Genomic DNA, 18,929 nt, shown 5'->3' with positions numbered 1-18,929 from the left:
TAGTCCCATACAGTAAACAGTAAACATCACTGCCTCTATCCCTGCCATGAGAAAGTTTGAAAACACTATGAGGGTAAAAAAAAATGAAACCCAAGCACTTAACTGTTCAGGAGTTTGTGTAACAGCCGATACAGCGTCCCTGCAACAACAAAGCACAGTCCCTCCATCGCTTTTCTTTCTCTCTTTCTCCGTGAAATGAAGCTGCCTTCAAGCGCTGTTGGAAATGTTGAGATCTACAAACGTTCTGATCGAAAATAGGGCTGGGAAATATATAAACATTATATCGCTATTGTGATACAAGATTAGATATTGTGATAGATTTTGGATATTGTAATAAGTGTTGTCTTTTGCTGGTTTTACAGGCTGCATTACAGTAAATGTAATTTTCTGAATTTACCAGACTGTTCTAGCTGTTCGGAAACGAAAAACAATAATTGTGCAATTTAAAGTCTATTTGTGCTACATCTCAAACAAACGTTTTTTTTAAGTTGTCATTATGGGGTATTATGTGTAGAATTTTGAGGAAAAAAATGAAATGAATCCATTTTGGAATAAGGCTGTAACATAACAAAATGCGGACAAAGTGATGCGCTGTGAATACTTTCCGTATGCACTGTACGTTTTGCTGTGTGGCCCCATCCACAGCAGTATATTGCTTAGCTTCCATGCCAATAGTCCTGTCTGCTTCTCCAAACTGGACCTATAAGTACCTCATATAACCCCACTTATAAAAATCCAACCTATCCCTTTAAAAAAAACTGAAAGCAACTGTCGTCCCGGCTGTCAGTTACTGTAGAAAATGCTGTCTATGCCTGAGAATGACCTTTCTCTCTCACCTTGTCACGGGTGTGTGCATGTGTGTGTGCGTGTGGAGAGAAATCTGGCCACTTTTAATCGCAGGAGAGACACCCTGAGCGAGCGATAGAGAGCTGTGGCAATCCACTTAGTGCGCTCTGTAATCTGTTTAACCATTTAGTGAGTTGTTGAGGGAGTATGCAAACACTCACACGTATAAAAAAAAAAAAACACACACACTAGACACCCTGCAGGCTTAAGCAGTACACAGGACAGTCTGCCTCCTGAACTGGGTAACCATTCAATGCTGTTTAGAGTTGTGTGTGTTGATGTGTTTGAAACCTGCTGTAGGCACTGAGAGAAGCCAGGCCTGGAGCGTGATGACAGAGACCAGACCTGGCCAAATAGAAGATCCTCCCCAATCCAATTACCCTGTTCCTCTCTTTTATTCTCTCCTCTCCTTGCCTCCCTTCTCGTCTCCTCTTTTTACGGCCCAGTCTTAGCAGGAGCAGCAGCTAGTGACGGCAGTCCTGGCTGCTGTTGAAGTGGCTGGCTGCTCAGCTTTATGGATCAGAAGAGGATGCAGGCAGGATTATAAGCAGCAGGTTATGAGCAGCAAACATGACAGGCCAGCTCCGATTTAGGAGGGTTATGTAAATGTGCTTGTCGACACAATATTCTTTTCTGCCCTATTTTCTTTCTCTCTCGGTGGAGGAAGCAGGGTGATGGTGAAGGGAGGGAGCGAGCTAAAGGAGAAGTTTGTTATGGAGAATTATGTGTAAAAGAAACACACTGTTAATGTTGAATTTTCTACGGACTCCAGTGCTTATTCATCTGCACCAGGGGCAAGAGAAGGTGTTGTCTGAAGTCTTGATGAGAAACGCTGAGAGTGAGAATACATTATATAGAAAGATGTTGTTTTTAGTTGGAGAAAGCAGATGCAGTAACATAGAGAAGCGATAGAAAGACAGACAGCGGAGGAAGGCTTTCAGTTATCAGAGAGTACCTTTCATCATGCATTTGACCTCTGCTGCTCTGAGACAGAAATACGGCTGTGCAGGTCTTGCCTAATGGCATTGATCATTACAAGAATGCCTCCTTCAGACTGGGTAGACAGCGCTCCTCATTTTTTATTTTTTTTGCAAACAAGAGTTGAAACAAAAAGAGTTATGAGCGCAGTTACCAGTCATACAAGCGTGTGTACGCTTGATTGTGATGATTGAGGGATGGGCGTACTTATTTGTGTCACTGATACACAGCTCATATTAAACATTAAGAAGTCACGGGAAAGTTACGAAGCCTCCCTCCTCTCTCTCATTCTCTTCCTCCCCTCCCCTCGCACCCATTTAGCCTGCCACTTTTTCAGCAGAACTTTAGATCTCGGGCCAATGTTTAATTCATTTGTACTAAGGTCTCGCTCACTCTTGCTCTCCTTCACTCTCATCTGCTCTGTCTTGCTGTCTCACCGGCCTAGTCCCTGCGGTTATTTTAGTTATTTTACCTTGTGTCTCACTCACTGTCACATGGACACACTCACTCACTTACTCACTCACTCACTCACTCACTTACTTACTCACTCACTCACTCACTCACTCACTCACTCACTCATTCACTCACTGGGGGTGGGCGACATGGCCATCATTGGCAATCATTAAAAGGGATATTTTACGATATTGACATGTCACAATATGCCAAAAAACTAAATAATGTATTATATTGTATTATGCGTTATGAGACATAACTCCTCATATCAAGTTTTTTTTGTTAGCTTTTAATTACGTTTTGCTTGGAATAATTAATTTGGACACGGAAGATTTGTTAAGGAATAGATGAAAGAAAAGAATCCCTTAAAACACGATTTACGAGCCACCACATTCATTCTGTTTGTGGTCTTTAAGTCTGAGTCAGAAACCTTCCTCTTTCCCTCTGCTCTCCTATGCACTTTTCTTTCTTAACAGGTTTTCATCTATCTTTCAAGTATCTTTCAGCCTTTTTCTCCTTTTTTTATGTACCCTTGCCTCTCTGTTCCTGCCTCTTTCTATGCCAACATCTGACAGCATGGAAAGTATGCACAATTGTGTATAAATGTCTTTGGCACTGCTGTTGAATCAACAGATTTTATAAAAAATGAACAAATTAACACCTTTTTTTTTTTATACGTACACACTCTTCAATGCAGATCGACATCTGAAATCTGTGTCAGTGCTGAGCTCTACGTGGAAATTTTTTTTAGGGGAAATGGTGGGGTATTTCAGAAAATGAAACAGAGTAGCGATTCATCTCGTAAAACTTACAAATGCTTATTAATCGGAAGGAATAATGCTGTTGGAGCCATTGTTATGGCACGTACATTTTTACAGGTAAACAGTTGCCACACTTAGTTGAATGTACACTTCAGGAGGGAAGTTTTTATATAGTCATGCAGTATGTTGGCATCTCTGATGTATAGTATTTATGAATCCACTGTTGAATAGGGCTGGGTATCGTTTGAAAGTTTTGGATACCACTACCAATAAAATTTTTTTTTTAATTCCTTGCTTTGAGAAACCCTTTTTTCCATCTTACAGAAGAAGCCAAAGTTCTCAAGTGTTTAATATTTTCCAAACACAAAAAGACGAACAAGAAATGTTCCTAAATAAAGTGGTCTAAACAAAGTTTCAATCAGCACTTCATCACAGAGTACAACTCTGACCAGACATTCAATGCCAACTTTTGGTGCTTGATAGTTTTCAACTGTCTGTGCTGTGGACGCATTTGGGTCGGTTGCAAGGTGGCTGCGTGTACGCTGTAGCACCCATTCTGTCCTCGGCATCTGTGTGTGCACCTAAGTCTGTGCTGTGCTCATTCGTCAATTTGCATTAGTGTGAGACTTGGGTTAACTTTTCTTTGTAGCACTTTTCCTTGAAGTCTATACACACACACACACACACACACACACACACACACACACACACACACACACACACACACACACACACACACACACACACACACACACACACAGTATGTGTGGGTGAAGGCCTCAAGTGTTCTTCCTCTTCTCCAGTATAATAGTGATAGTAATTTCAGCTGTCGAGCAGTGCTAGTGAGTGTTGTCCCGCTACAGGGGATACACACACACACACACACACACACACACACACACACTCGCTCTCTCTCGCTCTCACGCACACTCTATCTCATGCACTTTCTCTCATGCTCTCTCTCTCTCTCTCTCTCTCTCTCTCTCTCTCTCTCTCTCACGCACATACACACGCACACTCTCACACTCCTGACATCTCTCCCTATAGGCCAGACTGCAGAGCGCTTGGGGCCATGTTGTTTTGTCTTCTGACGGACAGACAGAAAGAGAGAAAAAAAGAGAGACTTACCCTGGCCAGTGATTACGCCAGTTTGACATCATAGACATGGAAGTGGGGTGGGGGGAGGGAGGATCAGTGCAACGAAGAGAAGGGAAAAAGGCACAGTAGAAAACGGTGTGGAGATGATATGAATAACAATGTAGCGGTGTGTCTCCCTGGACCCTGATAACCTGCAGACCAGAGCCCCGTCCCTGTGACAGGCTGGCCTTTGTGGCCACTTTATCCCGCCTGTACACTTGTAAGGTAGAGCTGGGATAATCGCACCTAATCTAATTAAGGCTAAAGAGGGCCATGACTGAGGCTGGCCAGAAGCAGACTGGGCACACACACACACACACACACACACACACACACACACACACACACACACACACACACACACACACACACATCAACAAACCGCTCAGCAGCAAAATCCTGTTTGCATCAGAAAAATAAGGTTGTCATATTGATTATGCAGATGAGGGGCTAACTGGAGCTAACTACCTCTCGGCCAGCCGGTTACAGCTGACACAGGCTAAAGAGAGGGATACAGAGAGAGGAAGAAAGGATTAGGACAAATTAAGCTTGCTGTTTTCTTTTTACCGTTTTGCTCGTACCACTTTTAGGTTCAGAACAGCCTGTGTGTATGGAGGGTTTTTGGAGAAGGAAGACTTCTAACATACAGTTATTCAGTCTATAAATCAAAGAGGGTTACAGTAAACGACGAACAATGCCGAACATGACCTAAAAACCTTTCCGGGACCCTTTGTAACAATTTATATTATTAGAAAAAGTGCATTATTTCAAAAATGATGTTTTAGGTTTTGTGACATTATGGTCAGCAACAATTTGTAACATCGCTATGCCGTTGAAAATTTACAGACGGCTTCATATATGCAGTAACAAATTGAGAGGAGAGAAACAGAAGGACTGTAACATTTCTCAGTGCTTTGTTTATGCTGAAACTAACCATTATTTTCCCATTATTGATTAATCTGTTGATTATATTTTTAGACAAATAAGTCAAAAATATAGTGACACGGTCTAAACAATTATCAAAATAGAGTGCAGTTGTTGTGTTGTGGATACATGGCTATTAATAAACTGTGTGTGTGTGTGTGTGTGTGTGTGTGTGTGTGTGTGCCTGCCTGTAAATGTGTACACACTTGTCTTCAGGTGTGTGTATTGTGTGTGCAGCCAGCCGGCAGCCAGATTGCTATTTCCCCCCTCTGCCCCTATAGAAAAGCCTGGGTATTCTCTGGATGAGGGTGTGATGTACAATTGAAGGGCAGGATTGAAACTGATTACCTTGTTAACTCCTGGCACCCACTGGCAGCTTGAAATAGACCTGAGCGCCAGGGCCTGATTTGCAAATGAATTACCTCTCGCCTGGCCCTCCCCTTCCCCTCCCCTCCATTCCCCCCATCTTCCTCCCTCTCCCTCGTTCTTTTTTTTTTTTTTTTTTTGTCCATTCGGTGCCAAGATCATCTTTTTATATTGTGCCATGACAGATGCTGTGCCGGGCTGCCATTGTTCCCCATCAGTTTTTCTGGGGCCACGAGGAGAGCCAAAAGATTTCAACATGTGATTTTAACACAAGCGTCCCCCCTGCCGTATAGCCCAGTGCTTTATCCTTTGTGTACCAGTACTGCAGTCGCAAGAGTTTTGGAGCAGGCGGAAATGTTGGGGAGTGTCATTGTCTCTGTCTCAATAATGGAGAGGTATTTCTCTGATTAGGAAAGGTTCTAATTGGGAGGTATGAAAAGGACCGCCGGCTATTGAAGAAACCACGGGGAAATTGATTGCTCCCCATGTCTCCCTTTGGCTTTTTCTCTCTCTGTCTTTGTCCCACTTTCCCTCTATGTGACACACTAAAAAGAAGTCAATTTACTTTAAAACTTGGCCCCAGCATTCAATTCCCTTCAGCACTGGGTTGGTGTGTATAGGCTGAGAAGAGGAAGATATGGGCAGTCTGTTGGGAGACACGCTCTGTCTATGACGTTATATGTGTGTGTTTAAATACGTGTGTGAATGGATCTGGGTCGGTTGAGTCGGCTGGCTCAAATGTGATGATGATGACCTACTGATGCATGATTTATTTCTTAATAGCAAAATAAATGTGAATATGTGCCAGATCCTAAGCACTAAAGTAGAGTTGTTTTTTTTCCACCATATTCAAAATGTGACAGAAAACATATTGTTCTTTGGTGACAATCTGCTTACTTATCAGCAGACATATACAGCGATTCCGATATATCCGCTAATATCTTAGCTGTATAAAACCCTGAGAGTGTATTAAGCAGTCTAGTTGTAGAAAAAAATAAATTGAGTATTCAGACAGAAAGTCACCAGTTCACACAAAAACGGTTTGATCTTTAACACCGGCACCATTACTCTCATCTCCATGTTTGGCCTCTCCCGTCCTTCCTGTCCTTCTCTTCTTTCCAATGTCAATTATGCTCTTAATGTCCTCCTCATTCAACAAGCTAGTAGTCTTAAAATAGGTCTTATTATTCCTTACATCTTCTGTCACATTTTTTCAAAAAGTGGCATAAAATGAAATCACGTCAAATTGTTTGTGTAGGATAAACAAGTGGCGTTTGGTTTGGAGGGTACTGCTTATACCGTAGCCATAAAAGTGCTTATTAATAAGACCTTCTCTCAAATGTTTGCCTCTGGTGCAGAGGGACAATGCACCTTTTTTGTAATGTAAATGATGGTGATGGTGTTAAGGAAACATGATAAGCACTCTCGTCTGTTAAAGTGATACAAATTTGCAAAGTTTTAAGAAGTGTAGTCCTTAGATTTTTGCTCCACAAGTTGTTAAACGTGTTAAATTGTACGTGATGGTTTTCCAATCACCTGTGATTTCCCTGTGCCTTTTAGAGCAATTAGATGAGGTGATTTGATTGCTTGTTGAATAATTAGCTCCTAGCTGTAGCAACTCTGCCCTTGTATGTCTCCCACTGAATTGAATCTGATTATTTCAAACGCTCTGAAGAAAGGCTTTGTGCCGAAAAGCATAAGCGTTGATTTATTATGATGTGAGCATAATTAAATAAGCGAAATGAAAGTATTTTGTCCTCCTTAACTTGGGAACTCACCCTTTCTTTACTTTTTGGAACATGTCTATTGGTTTTTGATTTTAGCACTCCACCGAGAATATCCATCATTGAAGCGCAACCTCCTTTTTCAACTCGGATGGTGTTAAGTAATCATGATACGCACTCTTGTCTGTTAAAGTGATACAAATCTTGCAAAGTTTCAAGAAGTGCACTGCAGTCCTTTAATTCCTGCTCCACGTGTTTCTAGCTCTCTTTCACTCGTGTGTTGTCCATGACCAGGTGTCAGATATGGGCCACATATGAACAGGTGCATGCGAGAGTGCATGCGTGCAAGCGCGCTTGTGTTTATTACAGAGAGCAGAAAGGCCAGCCATAAATCGGCTTGTTTCTTTCTTCTTCCTCCTTTTCTGACTTTTTTTATTGACTGCACTTAACCCTCCCTTCAGAGAAACATAAAGTGCTGAATTTGTTAGTCCCATTTTTAATGGACTGCTTTTCTCCACCATTTTGGGATTATGCTAAAGTGGAGCCCCTCCATTGAGAAGGTGGGCAGCATGTGTGTGTGTGTGTTCGTGTGTGTGTGCGTGTGTGCGCACATGTGCATATGCCGAATTACATAGAAAGTATAGAAGATTAAGTCAATGTTTTGTTCCCTCTTGTGTGTTCTGCATGGAAGAGTGACAGCCCCTGACTTACCCCTGCATTATCCCTTCCTGTGAGTGTGTGTGCGTGTCTCCCCCCCCAGCCCTCCTCTTAGCTGTATAAAACCCTGAGAGGTAGCTCTACTAGTACACACACAGAAATACAATTTCAATTTCAATTGGCAGCCCTGTTAAAAAGGAGCTATGGAGATGGCAATCAGGCCTGGGGAAAGCTGAGTTCCCTGTATTATTGTGTGTGTCCCTCGAATGCTTAATATCAAGCTTTTCCCTTCTATTAGTTAAACAGGCAGATGTCACTGATGTGGACTGTGTATTAGTGCAGTGTGTGTGTGTGTGTGTGTGTGTGTGTGTGCGTGCGTGTGCGTGCTCTGGTGTCCCCATCACATTGAGTCTTTAATAAATATGCCTGCCATTCTATCAGCAGGCAAACAACATATGAATGCTCAATGACACGCTTGACAATGCATGCAACTGTGGCAAATGGGGTTCACACATGCACACACAATCTTATGAATGATGTCTCTTTCATAGCGTTACAGTGTCCTGTCTTCCCTTTGCTCACTATCTCTGACTGATATCTGGTTGAGGGCTGAGAGGCTGCTGTAGGCCGAAATATTATTTCTGCAGCTAAGGTGTGTAAGAAAAAGAGATAGGTACACTTAGAAGAAGAAAAAAAAACCGAGCAGTGCTTACAACATGGTCATAGGTTATTTTACTAGGTTTCCCCAGTAAAAAATTATATGTTGTCCAGCACAGCTTAATTCTGGACCCTTACGTATTAAAACTGAAGACATTTCCACAACTGTTTAAATGATGATGATTTCATAGCACATACACAGCAATGTGATGTTTTAGGCATTTTAAGATTAAACCAACCGACAGATAATTCAACTTTAAGTATTATGATAATCTATTTAGTTGATTATTTCATTATACAAGAAATAATGCCAAACCGTCCCTAGTTCTGGCTTCTCAATTGTTACAATTTGCTGCTTTTCCTTCTCTTATATGATAGTAAACTGAATATCTTTTTGTTTTCAAGTGTTGGTCAGACAATTTGAGCAGTTTAATGCCATCATCGTTTGTAATCGCTAATGAAAATAATTGTTAGTTGCAGGCCTTAGTGGAAAAACAATAGGATTTTGTCAAACTTCTTTCTTCAAACTGCTTTAAATTTTACTTAAAGGTTAGTGCAAGACCTTCTGGTTCAATAGTGTAATAACTCTAATCTCAGACTTGTGAAAAATGATCGAGCCATTACAGAGACACAAACAGCCATTGGTGTTGAGTTTTTAACAATGTTTGTTTTAAATTCTTAAATTGGATGGTGTTTCGTTTTGCAGTGCAGATTTTGATTGACCAACCCTTACTGCCCCCACTTTGCCGTTGCTAGTAAAGGACAGTTAAGTGTTTGCTGTCACTTAAAGGGGACAGTTAAAGGAGGTTAAAATGACCAGTGGAAGAGAGCAAAGTATGCCTGATAATACGTGGTAAACCTGGCCAGTAGTGGACAGTGAAAGGGTTAAAGCTTCCACACTCAGGACAGCAGGCCTGAGAGGTAATGCATGGCTGATGAGTGCTGGGCTAATGGGCAGCTCTGTTAGCTGGAAATCAAATGACTGCCTCTGCATTTTAAGTCCCTCTGTCGCCTCCATTGACTGACTGAAGATATTTATCTCCGCCGTGTCAGAGGGTGGAGGGGAAGAGGAGGAGAAGGCAAGTAGAGAGAGGAAGAGAAAGAAAGGGGGGTGATGGCATCTTAGAAAAAGACCTAATGCAATTATTAGAAACTTGACCACAAATGACAACTCATCTGGTGCTGGCTCTGTAATTAATTGTCTGCTAGCAGGAGCGCAGGGTTTTTTGGAGGATGAGGGGTGGGGTGAGGGGGGAGAGAGGCAGGCAGATGATTGTGAGAGGGCTAAATGACAGGTGAGGAGAGACAATGAGGTAAGATGAGTTAACAGCTGAAAGATCCTCTTTAGAGTGCAAGGGTTCGAAGACAGTGAAAACGGAACATGCACTGTGAGTGATAGAGGCCGAAGGAACGCACAGGTGAGACAACGAGAGGAAAAAGTATGCGATTAAAGAAGTGTATTAAATAAGGAGAGGCGAGGGAGAAAAAAAAGCTGGAATGAGAAAGCAGAAAAGTGCAGACAGTCTGATGGATCCAGTGACGATGTTAAATTGGTTATATTGACCTTGCCTGGGCTCAATTTAACACTCACACTTGTTTGTCTAGTTTTACTTAATTGACCTCAGATAACTAATTACCATTTCCTGGAACATCAGTACATTACTCTTTCTCTCTCTCTCTCTGTCTGTCTCTGACCCCTCCCTTTCTCACTTGTCATTCTTTGATAGGTCTTTCTGGCTTGTAGCTATTTCGAAGGAAAAAGAGAGGTAGTCTGCACACAAAGTATTGCAAGTTCCCAAAGATTTAATGATGCAGTGTTTCCTGTCCACCTTCAATATCTTTGGTGTGTCAAATGCAGACCCTAATGCCTGACGACTGTCTATTTTGCCTGACATAGAGCTAGAGATGCATGATATATCGACTCAATATCGTTATCGCGATATCACGTTGCGCAATATTATATTGAAAGTGTCGCAATAAGTATGCAGTATTTTTTGGAGCGCTGCATCCTGTCCGTTGGCTGTGTGGCTTAGTTGTGTTCGATTTAGAGCCCGCTTGAAACGCTATAACGATCATGTTTCATTGGCCAGTTACCGTGCCACTTGCACATGTTAGTACTAGGGTTGGGAACCGTTTGGATTTTTACGATTCCGATGCCGAACCGGTACTTTTAAAACGATTCCGATTCCTAAACGATTCCTAAACCGATTCTTGAAAAACTGAAAAATGACATAAAAGAAAGGCTTTTTATGGAGGTTTTTTTTTTTATTGAAAATTATTTAAATTTAACAATATATTAACGTTTTAAAGTACTTAAATATATAATAAGTAAACCTAAGTCACCTAACGCACAACTACAATAATTTAACAAATAACAGTTACACTATTAACAAGTAACAACAAAATAAATGTTGTTGAGTTGGTATGCCAACCAGCTTCAAACTTTAGCAGTTCTTTTGCAGAAAAATGACCATATTTGCCTTCTCTGGCAAGATACTACACCTCTCCTGACTTATGGCATGTAGGCCTATAGGAGAAAACTCTCTCAGACGGTGTCCAAGAGGTCTGTACACACCCAGGTATAAGTTTGAAAGGGCAGACAATTTGGGGAGGCTGTCTCGCCTCCCCCACCACCAGGCTACAGGGTCTTGTCTTGAACGATAGACTAGCAGAGTAAGTGTAATGTTTACTAGCGATCACGTGCAGTCAGTGAATTGTTAATATGCTTTTACGTCCGTTTTGGTGAGCCCAGAGGGAAAATATGCCATTTTAAAAGTAGCTTACATATACGGTAGCTAGCTAACGGTAGACTACAGAGAAAGTGTGATATGTTTACGTCCGTTTCAGAGCGTGTACAAAAAGCCGTCTATCAGCTGTGATAGTAGAGTGCATGTCGGGGGAATAGCGCGGACCGCAGCGCTTCACACCGCATGGCCGAACGCGTCATTTGGCAGAAAAGGGAGAAAGAAAAAAAGAGGCTGCCGCTGTCCGGAGCGACAGAGGGAAAATATTTCAGTCGGAACCGAAATGAGGAACCGAAATTCGCGTTCTAATCCGGTCCGAATACTACAGTTTGCGTAGGAACCGGTACCATAGTGGAACCGGGTTTCGGTACCCAACCCTAGTTAGTACACGTCAGCGCACGGGTCCACTACGAGACAAACCCTATGTAGCGCACCACGTGTGTGCATTTTTCGACAGTGACAGTGTAAGTGAAGAAATAGATAGACAACAAAACAGAATGAATCAGAAAAGTGAAAGAAAAGTTATGTCCTGTTCTCTTTATTTATTTATTTTATACTGTACAACCAGTAAAACATGTCCTGTTCTGTCTGACATGGTCGTTATTTATCTATTCATGTTGTACCAGTCCAACCAGTCAGTTGAAATAAACCTTGTCTTGTAAAAAAAACTTGTTTAATTTGTTATATATCTATTTTGATGTGTTTTCCCTTAACTTTTGTAATTTTACATATGTTTAAAAATATTGAAATTAATATCTATATCACCATATTCATAATCAATATCGCAATATCACATTTTGTCAATATCATGCAACCCTAAATAGAGCTCAACAGTGTGGTCCTGGAAGTAAAAATCCCATTGATTTTCTCCATAAGGATTTAGATTATTAGCCATAATGTCTAAACCATCCGTGGTAGACTGACCATGAGCTACGTGGTTGTGATATGAAAGTTTCTGCTCCTGTAGAAGCTAGAAGTCTGTATAACATCAACCTTGTTTTAAGAAAAACGTGTTTTAGCCGCGATCTTATGGCGAAAAACTACCTAACAGCGACGTCTCTGATTAGTCCATCTCGCTGTTACCATAGAAACGTTTGCCGTACCGGCGAAACAGCGAACGGCAAGAGCGAGCTTCTACCATTGATGTCTATGATCGTTTCTGTACACGGTCTTGTACCTTTGCCTTTTTTGCCTTTTTTTGCGCCGAATCAAATGTTTTATGCTCACTAGTAACTACTGATCTCGTAGCTGGTGTGCTTGGTGCCAGACTTAAAACTCTTTATATAAGTCATTTTTTAAACGTCAATAAAACAATTGAATGGGGAAAAACACTTCCGGATCCAGAGATGTTAATAAAGTGGGCGGTCACTGTTGAGCTCTATTAAAGGTTGTAAACGTTGCGTCATAAACATTTTGAGAGCTTACAATATTTACTCTCTTTTTTCATTTGCTGAGTTTGTCCTGCACCTGTATCCATGGTTATGTATTTTTATTTTTTTTTTAAAGATATTTTTTTTAGGCTTTTCCCTTTATTAGTAGTAGAGACATGGGATAGAAATGAAAGGGGGAGAGAGATGGGGGATGACACGCAGCAAAGGGGAGCAGGTCGGATTCGAACCCGTGCCGCTGCAGGACTCAGCCAACATGGGGCGCACGCTCTTACTGGGTGAGCTAGAGGCTGCCTCCCCATGGTTAAGTTTTGACTTGCCTGGTAAAGAATTTGTTTGCCACTTCATAGATCTTAGGTCCAGGATCAGTGTTTCTTATTGAGAATGTGTGTGTCAGAGCTGACATGCAGCCTTGTGTGAATCGTAGAAATACACAACTTTGACTTGTGGCTGTATCTTGAGACACTAAAGACCCAGAACATCGATTACTTTTTTCACAACAGATTTTTGACATGTGACCGTGGGAAAAGCACAGGTTTAAATGATGAAATTAAGGAAGGATGGCTGAATTCTGTTTCAGGGTCCCGGTATTGTGCATGTTTACACTTGAACAGAACCGAGCAGTGGTGGCAGAGGTGGCCTAAAGGTTAGAGAAGCGAGCTTCTGACCGGGAGGTCGGTTCAATCCCCAGACCAACAGGATAAAAATCTGGGTGGGGAAAGTGAAAGAACAGCGCTTTGTCCCTCCCTCATTACCACCACTGAGGTGCCCTTGAGCAAGGCTCCAGTGGAGCTGCTCAGTGGCCAGCAGATCAGACTGTGGTTGTACTGGGCAGCTTCCAGGTATGAATGTGGAACTGTGTGAATATGACAGGTCGTCGTTGCAAATGAGAAGTTGTTCTCAATCGACTTACCTGGATAAATAAAGGTAAAAAAAAAAAATATAGTATATGTAAATTAATACATTAATATTTACACTGTATATAGCACTAAGTAAGATTTTTAATGTGCCACAAGTTCCGTTTCTTGATTGAGGGCAAACTCCTTCTACGTAGCAAGCCTGTCACAGCGTATCAGGAATCACTGATGGTCTGCTTCATTCCTGTCTTTCTATGTCTTCACTTCATCTCTCTCCCCATCACTTTTCCCTCCCTCCCTCCCTCCCGCCTGCTGTGTGCCAGGGCTATAATGTGCTCCTATGGTTGTAGTAAGCAGGCCACAGTGTCTCTGAGGCCTTGTGCTACACCACCATTACTATCTGGCTTGCCTCCACTACAAATTGGATGAACAGGCACTGACACATTTTCAATATTATTACATTAAACCAAGTGGATTTTGATTGATAACCTAATATTGGCCTAATGCAAAACATCAATCATGGCAAGTATATTAATTATTTAATATTGTGGCGTAATTCAGAAATCGATGCTGCCTCTGCGTTGAAGGCACTGAAAACGGAGGGAGGGAGGGAGATAAGGAGAAAAGGAAAGCTCTGTCCCTGAAGACCTCAGCAGATTATATGATGTTTTGAAAAGAGATATGAGGAGTGTGTGTGTGTGTGTGTGTGTGTGTGTGTGTGTGTGTGTGTGTGTGTGTGTGTGTGTGTGTGTGTGTGTGTGTGTGTGTGTGTGTGTGTGTGTGTGTGTGTGTGTGTGTGCGTGTGCGTGTGTGTGTGTGTGTGTGTGTGCGCGCGCCTAATGGAAAGAGCGATCCCTGCGCCCGGGTGCGGACAGTGCTGGACAGCTTGCCCTTGATGACGTCAAGACAACAGATGACACAGTGGGAGATTAAATGCAAGTGAAGAGCTTAATAAAGGTTGGATCACAAAAATAAAAGACAAGGTAATAAAAAGGAGTGCAAGGGGAGAGAGAGGGAAGAAAGAAAAGCACAAGGAAATGAGTGGAAAAGGAGGAATCGAGCGCTGCGTCTCCCCTGTGTTAGATTGTTTCTCACTAATTGCGCTTCATTAGCGGATTACACACACTGTCACCAAGGTAACAAATGTCTTGCTGTCTGGTTGCCCGGGCGCCCATCATGTATAATGAATGTGGCGGGGTGTTTGTCAGAATGTAATGTAATTACAGCTAGATGAAGTTTGCCTTAAGTGGTTGACTTGTCTGCATGTGGCTCACTGACAGCGCAGAATTAACAAGCAAACATCCGTTCTTCGTGACTTCTTCTCTCCTTGTTTCTTACTTTTGTTAACATTTCTGTTGAACGTTTCGGTCATTCCTTCATACCAGTTTTTAGCAATGTTGATGATGTGGGAATGGCTTAGGTTTGTGGGCACACTGGGTATGGGACCTGGCCGGATGGATGGATGGATGGATAGATGGATGAAAGTGGGGAGGGAGGGAGAGAGGGGGGTGGAGGGTGGGATGGATTAGACAGTATGTAATTTTAGAGATGGTGTAGATTTACACTGTGATGCTGCTGGCTGCATTAGCAACTGAAGCCTGTCGATAAGCCTTCCTCCTTCTTAGCACGCACACACACACACACGCACACACACACACACACACACACACAGACACACACACACACACAGACACACACACACACAGTGAAACGCTATGGCCAGGGTGGAGTTGTCAGTAATGGGGGCCAGAGTTGCATGGAGAGTGCTGGGATCGGGGACGGGGCTGTTTGGGTTCTCTTGATCTGTTGATTTCCACTATTACAAATTTGAAATGTGCCAAAATCGCATCTATTATTTACTGCCAATTTGCTCTTTTTAAAACCAACTGCTCCCTCCTCCTCTTTCACTTCCTCGGCTCGCCATTCTGCTGTTGCTACACTGATAATCGTACACACGTTTTTTTTTTATTATTATTATTAATTCACACCGATAATAAGCTCCGAGTTCTTTCTCTGTACTGGAAATTATTATTATGACCGGCAACAGTGAGGTGACCATATTGGTTAACCTCTGTCTGGTGTGGATGCAAACACACACAAACATCCACAGCACTTCAGTCTGAAAGGTTACGTTTACGGTAATTCTTCATTATCTATTTTTTTTCTTCTTTTAAATAAACAAAACCTGTCATCGAAATCAATATCTTGCATAACCACTCTGCTCATTGTCAAGCAAAAATGCCAAAAAAACACAGTTTTTAGCTTCTCAAATGTGAATATATGCTGTTTTTCTTTATTCTCTAAGAAAAACTCAGTATCTCTGGACTGATGGTCGGACGCAGACCTTTTCAGTTAATTTTATCATCTTGCGCTCTGGAACCCTATGATGGGCAGTTTTCTTTGTCATTTTCTGACATTCTATAGAACAAACAATGATTCAATTGATTGAGAAAAAAATGGGTAGATTAATTAATAATGAAAAAAATAAATGCTGCCCTAATTCTAGCTAATCAGAATTAGCTACAGGTATTGTTCCAATTCAGTGAGAACAACTATTCAGAAATTGGTTCAGAAATGTTAATTCAAGCACACTTAGAGTAGAGTTTGTTATTCTGTGTCTCTCGTGCGTATTAATGCGTGTATTTTTTCGGTATATGTGTGTGTGCGTCTGTAAAAAAAAAAGTGTGTCTGCGCTTTATTTACAATTGTGTTGTTGTGTTGCAGGGACCCCGCGAACATCAAAGGCAGATTAGAACATCTGGTAAGTTCTATTTGACTTACCCCCCCCCCCCACACACACACACACACACACACACACACTTTGAAATCTGCATTTGTAATGAAACCTCCGGAATTGGAGCTGAATACCTGCAGCTAACGACAGGCAGGGAGAGAGGACAGAGAAAACAAGGATAGAGGGAGGGTAGTGTCGACCCTAGGGCCTGGTCCACCTTTTATATTAGCGTTTCACACACACAGGTTATCCACTCAGTTCTCCCTCATTTTTGCATTTAGTTGAGGATATTTGCAGGATTTCTACATGTGTGCATATCTGTTTGCACGTGGATGTATAAAAGGACAATTTCTTTTTACCTTTCAGACACACAAACACGCACGCATGCACACACACTCCCTCTCTCTTTCTCCCTCTCCCTCCTTCTGTCAGCATGGGGCCTTTCCTCAGTCTTCTCCCATCCATGAATCGAGGGCCTGCTGGAAACACTCTCCCGGGAAAGCCCTGAAAATTTAATGGCCAACGTTTCTCTTGCTACTCGCTTTAATACGGGGTCAGAGTGCCGTGCAAAAAAGTGAAAAGGTTCTCTCTCCTCTTTTTGGGTGGGAAGGAACCGAGGTTTGATGTGCCCCATATTCCAGGGGATAAATTATAGACAGGGGTCAGCGAGGGTCCCGACTCTCTGTGGATGTCACATGCCCTCCCTCCTTTGCCTCCCTGCATACTAAACCTGCAGCTCCCAGCACCTTACGCAAATGACCCTGAATATGCCACACAAATGACTGACCCCGAAATTCAAACCGTTGGCAGTAACTCTCCACTGGAACGAGTAGCAGATCAGATAAAGTAGACCTCGGATTTTAACATCGTCAAACTCCTTCGCAGAATTGTTCCTATAATGTTATTATTGCCTGTAATCAAACTCTGATTGAAGTGGGATATAAGAGTTGAGTGGTTTTGCCTGTATTTTGCTCACCGTTTACATCAAAACTGCATTGAGTTGCTCCCAAAGTGCATTAATGCAATTGTTTCATGAACAATTATAATACAGTTATTAATTATTTATCTAAAGCATTGTGTTGCACTTACGGCATGTGAGATAGAGAGGCACTGGTTAGGTAAAGTGGTCTTTTTGGTTAGGTAAAATGGTTTTGTCTCCAAAACCATTCCCTCGTTCACTAATTCACTGCTCGCTACTTTTTTGCCCACTGTAGAACTTTTTGAGGGCACTATGTAGTGCATAGATTTTTGACTCCGAGTTCAGACACTTAAATAAAATGACGGTCATTAAATATAGTGCACGACATAGTAATGGTGTAGTTTGGCTTTGGAGATGTCTATGGGTGGGTCTGGAGGTGTGATTGATGTTGTACTCCATAAAAGGGGGTGTGAATTATTCAAGAGAGGATTACATGCATAAACAGCATTAATCAATATGTGTATTGGCAGTTACATCTTGGCAAACATTAGGTAATGTGTGTCTCATGTGGAGATGAGTCTCCCTCTTAAAGGCAAGTGGAGGAATGTGAACTAATTTCCATAAGACATAAGTGATACTAGGGCTGGGCAATATGGCAAAAAATGTCAAATCACGATATATTTTCCCATTTTGATCGAAATCAATATTCATCACAATATCATTTCTTTGCTGATTCTGCCCGTTAAAAAGTGCGTCCTAACTGAATCCGGAATAAAACACAGGTTTAATTACACTTTAGAATATAGTTTATTAACATATAAAATAAAAAAACGTGCCTTTCCGATAATCAGCACAATGTTTTTGTTGAGATCTCACATTACAAATTCACATTATGAGACGCCCCACTGGTCAACAACAGTAGTGCCTTTTACTGGCAACAGAAAATTAAGTAGTAGCCAGCTATTTTTGTCATACAGAGTCATCTTACAATTACGTTTTCCTTTTTGTGTCTGCAAAATAAACAAGTGCAAACTAAGTGAGCAGTCAGTTTTGGCTACATTTCTTTTGATTTAGTAAACAACCTAAAACGTCTTACATTAAAAGCAACGTAAACGATCTGCTCCTCGTCACTTTTATAAAATCCGAACCATTATCACACAGCTGACGTCGTGTAACCCTTTTTATCAACAATGTCTTCAGCTTGAGAGGATAGCGCAAGTTCATGTTCACCATGTCCACCATCACTTTCTTTGGCCTTGGCTCCAGTTTAGCTCATTTCTTCTCCCTTTTCCAACTTCACCTTCTTCTCCATACCCAAATCTGAACCAAACCTAATCCCTAAGCATAACTATGGATAGGGGTGCTACCCATTTTAACAGGAGGAAAACACTCGACGGGGGAACACATTTCCATACAATACCGGCAACAGACAAACGCTCACAATAAAAACCCAGACTGTAGTTGTGTTATCGGGTAAATATGTCCAAAGCTGACCTGAATTTTATCGTGATCCAGTTTTGAGATCGTTTTATCACCCAGCCCTAAATGATACTGGGTCAGTATTAAGGGTGGGGGAAAAATCGATACAGCATAGTATCGCAATATTTTCTGTGGCAATACTGTATTGATACACAGACGCCAAGTATCGATCTTTTATTATATATGTGTTGGTCAGTTTGTCTGCTTGACAATCTGATTTTGCAGCAATACAATTGAAGTGAGATGAACAAACAGAGAAATCTATCTTTTTAGATGAAACAGAAGTTTCCTTTTGGGGACACAAT

At 41.7% G+C, this 18,929-nt stretch overlaps 1 protein-coding gene across 5 annotated transcripts in view; it reads left to right on the top strand.

The window, feature by feature from the left end:
• rsrc1 (arginine/serine-rich coiled-coil 1) overlaps positions 1–18,929 on the top strand; it is a 133,625-nt gene that overhangs the window by 39,452 nt on the left and 75,244 nt on the right. For all 5 annotated transcript variants that reach the window (XM_039784610.1, XM_039784601.1, XM_039784619.1 and 2 more), the window contains exon 5: positions 16,217–16,253. In XM_039784610.1, the coding sequence (XP_039640544.1) occupies positions 16,217–16,253 (37 nt within the window). The remainder of the gene's footprint in view (positions 1–16,216; positions 16,254–18,929) is intronic.

This window comes from Perca fluviatilis, chromosome 2 (genome assembly GCF_010015445.1).
Source record: "Perca fluviatilis chromosome 2, GENO_Pfluv_1.0, whole genome shotgun sequence".
Lineage (NCBI taxonomy): Eukaryota > Metazoa > Chordata > Actinopteri > Perciformes > Percidae > Perca > Perca fluviatilis.
Note: the sequence above shows the minus strand (reverse complement) of the source record. Positions and strands in the feature narration are given on the sequence as shown.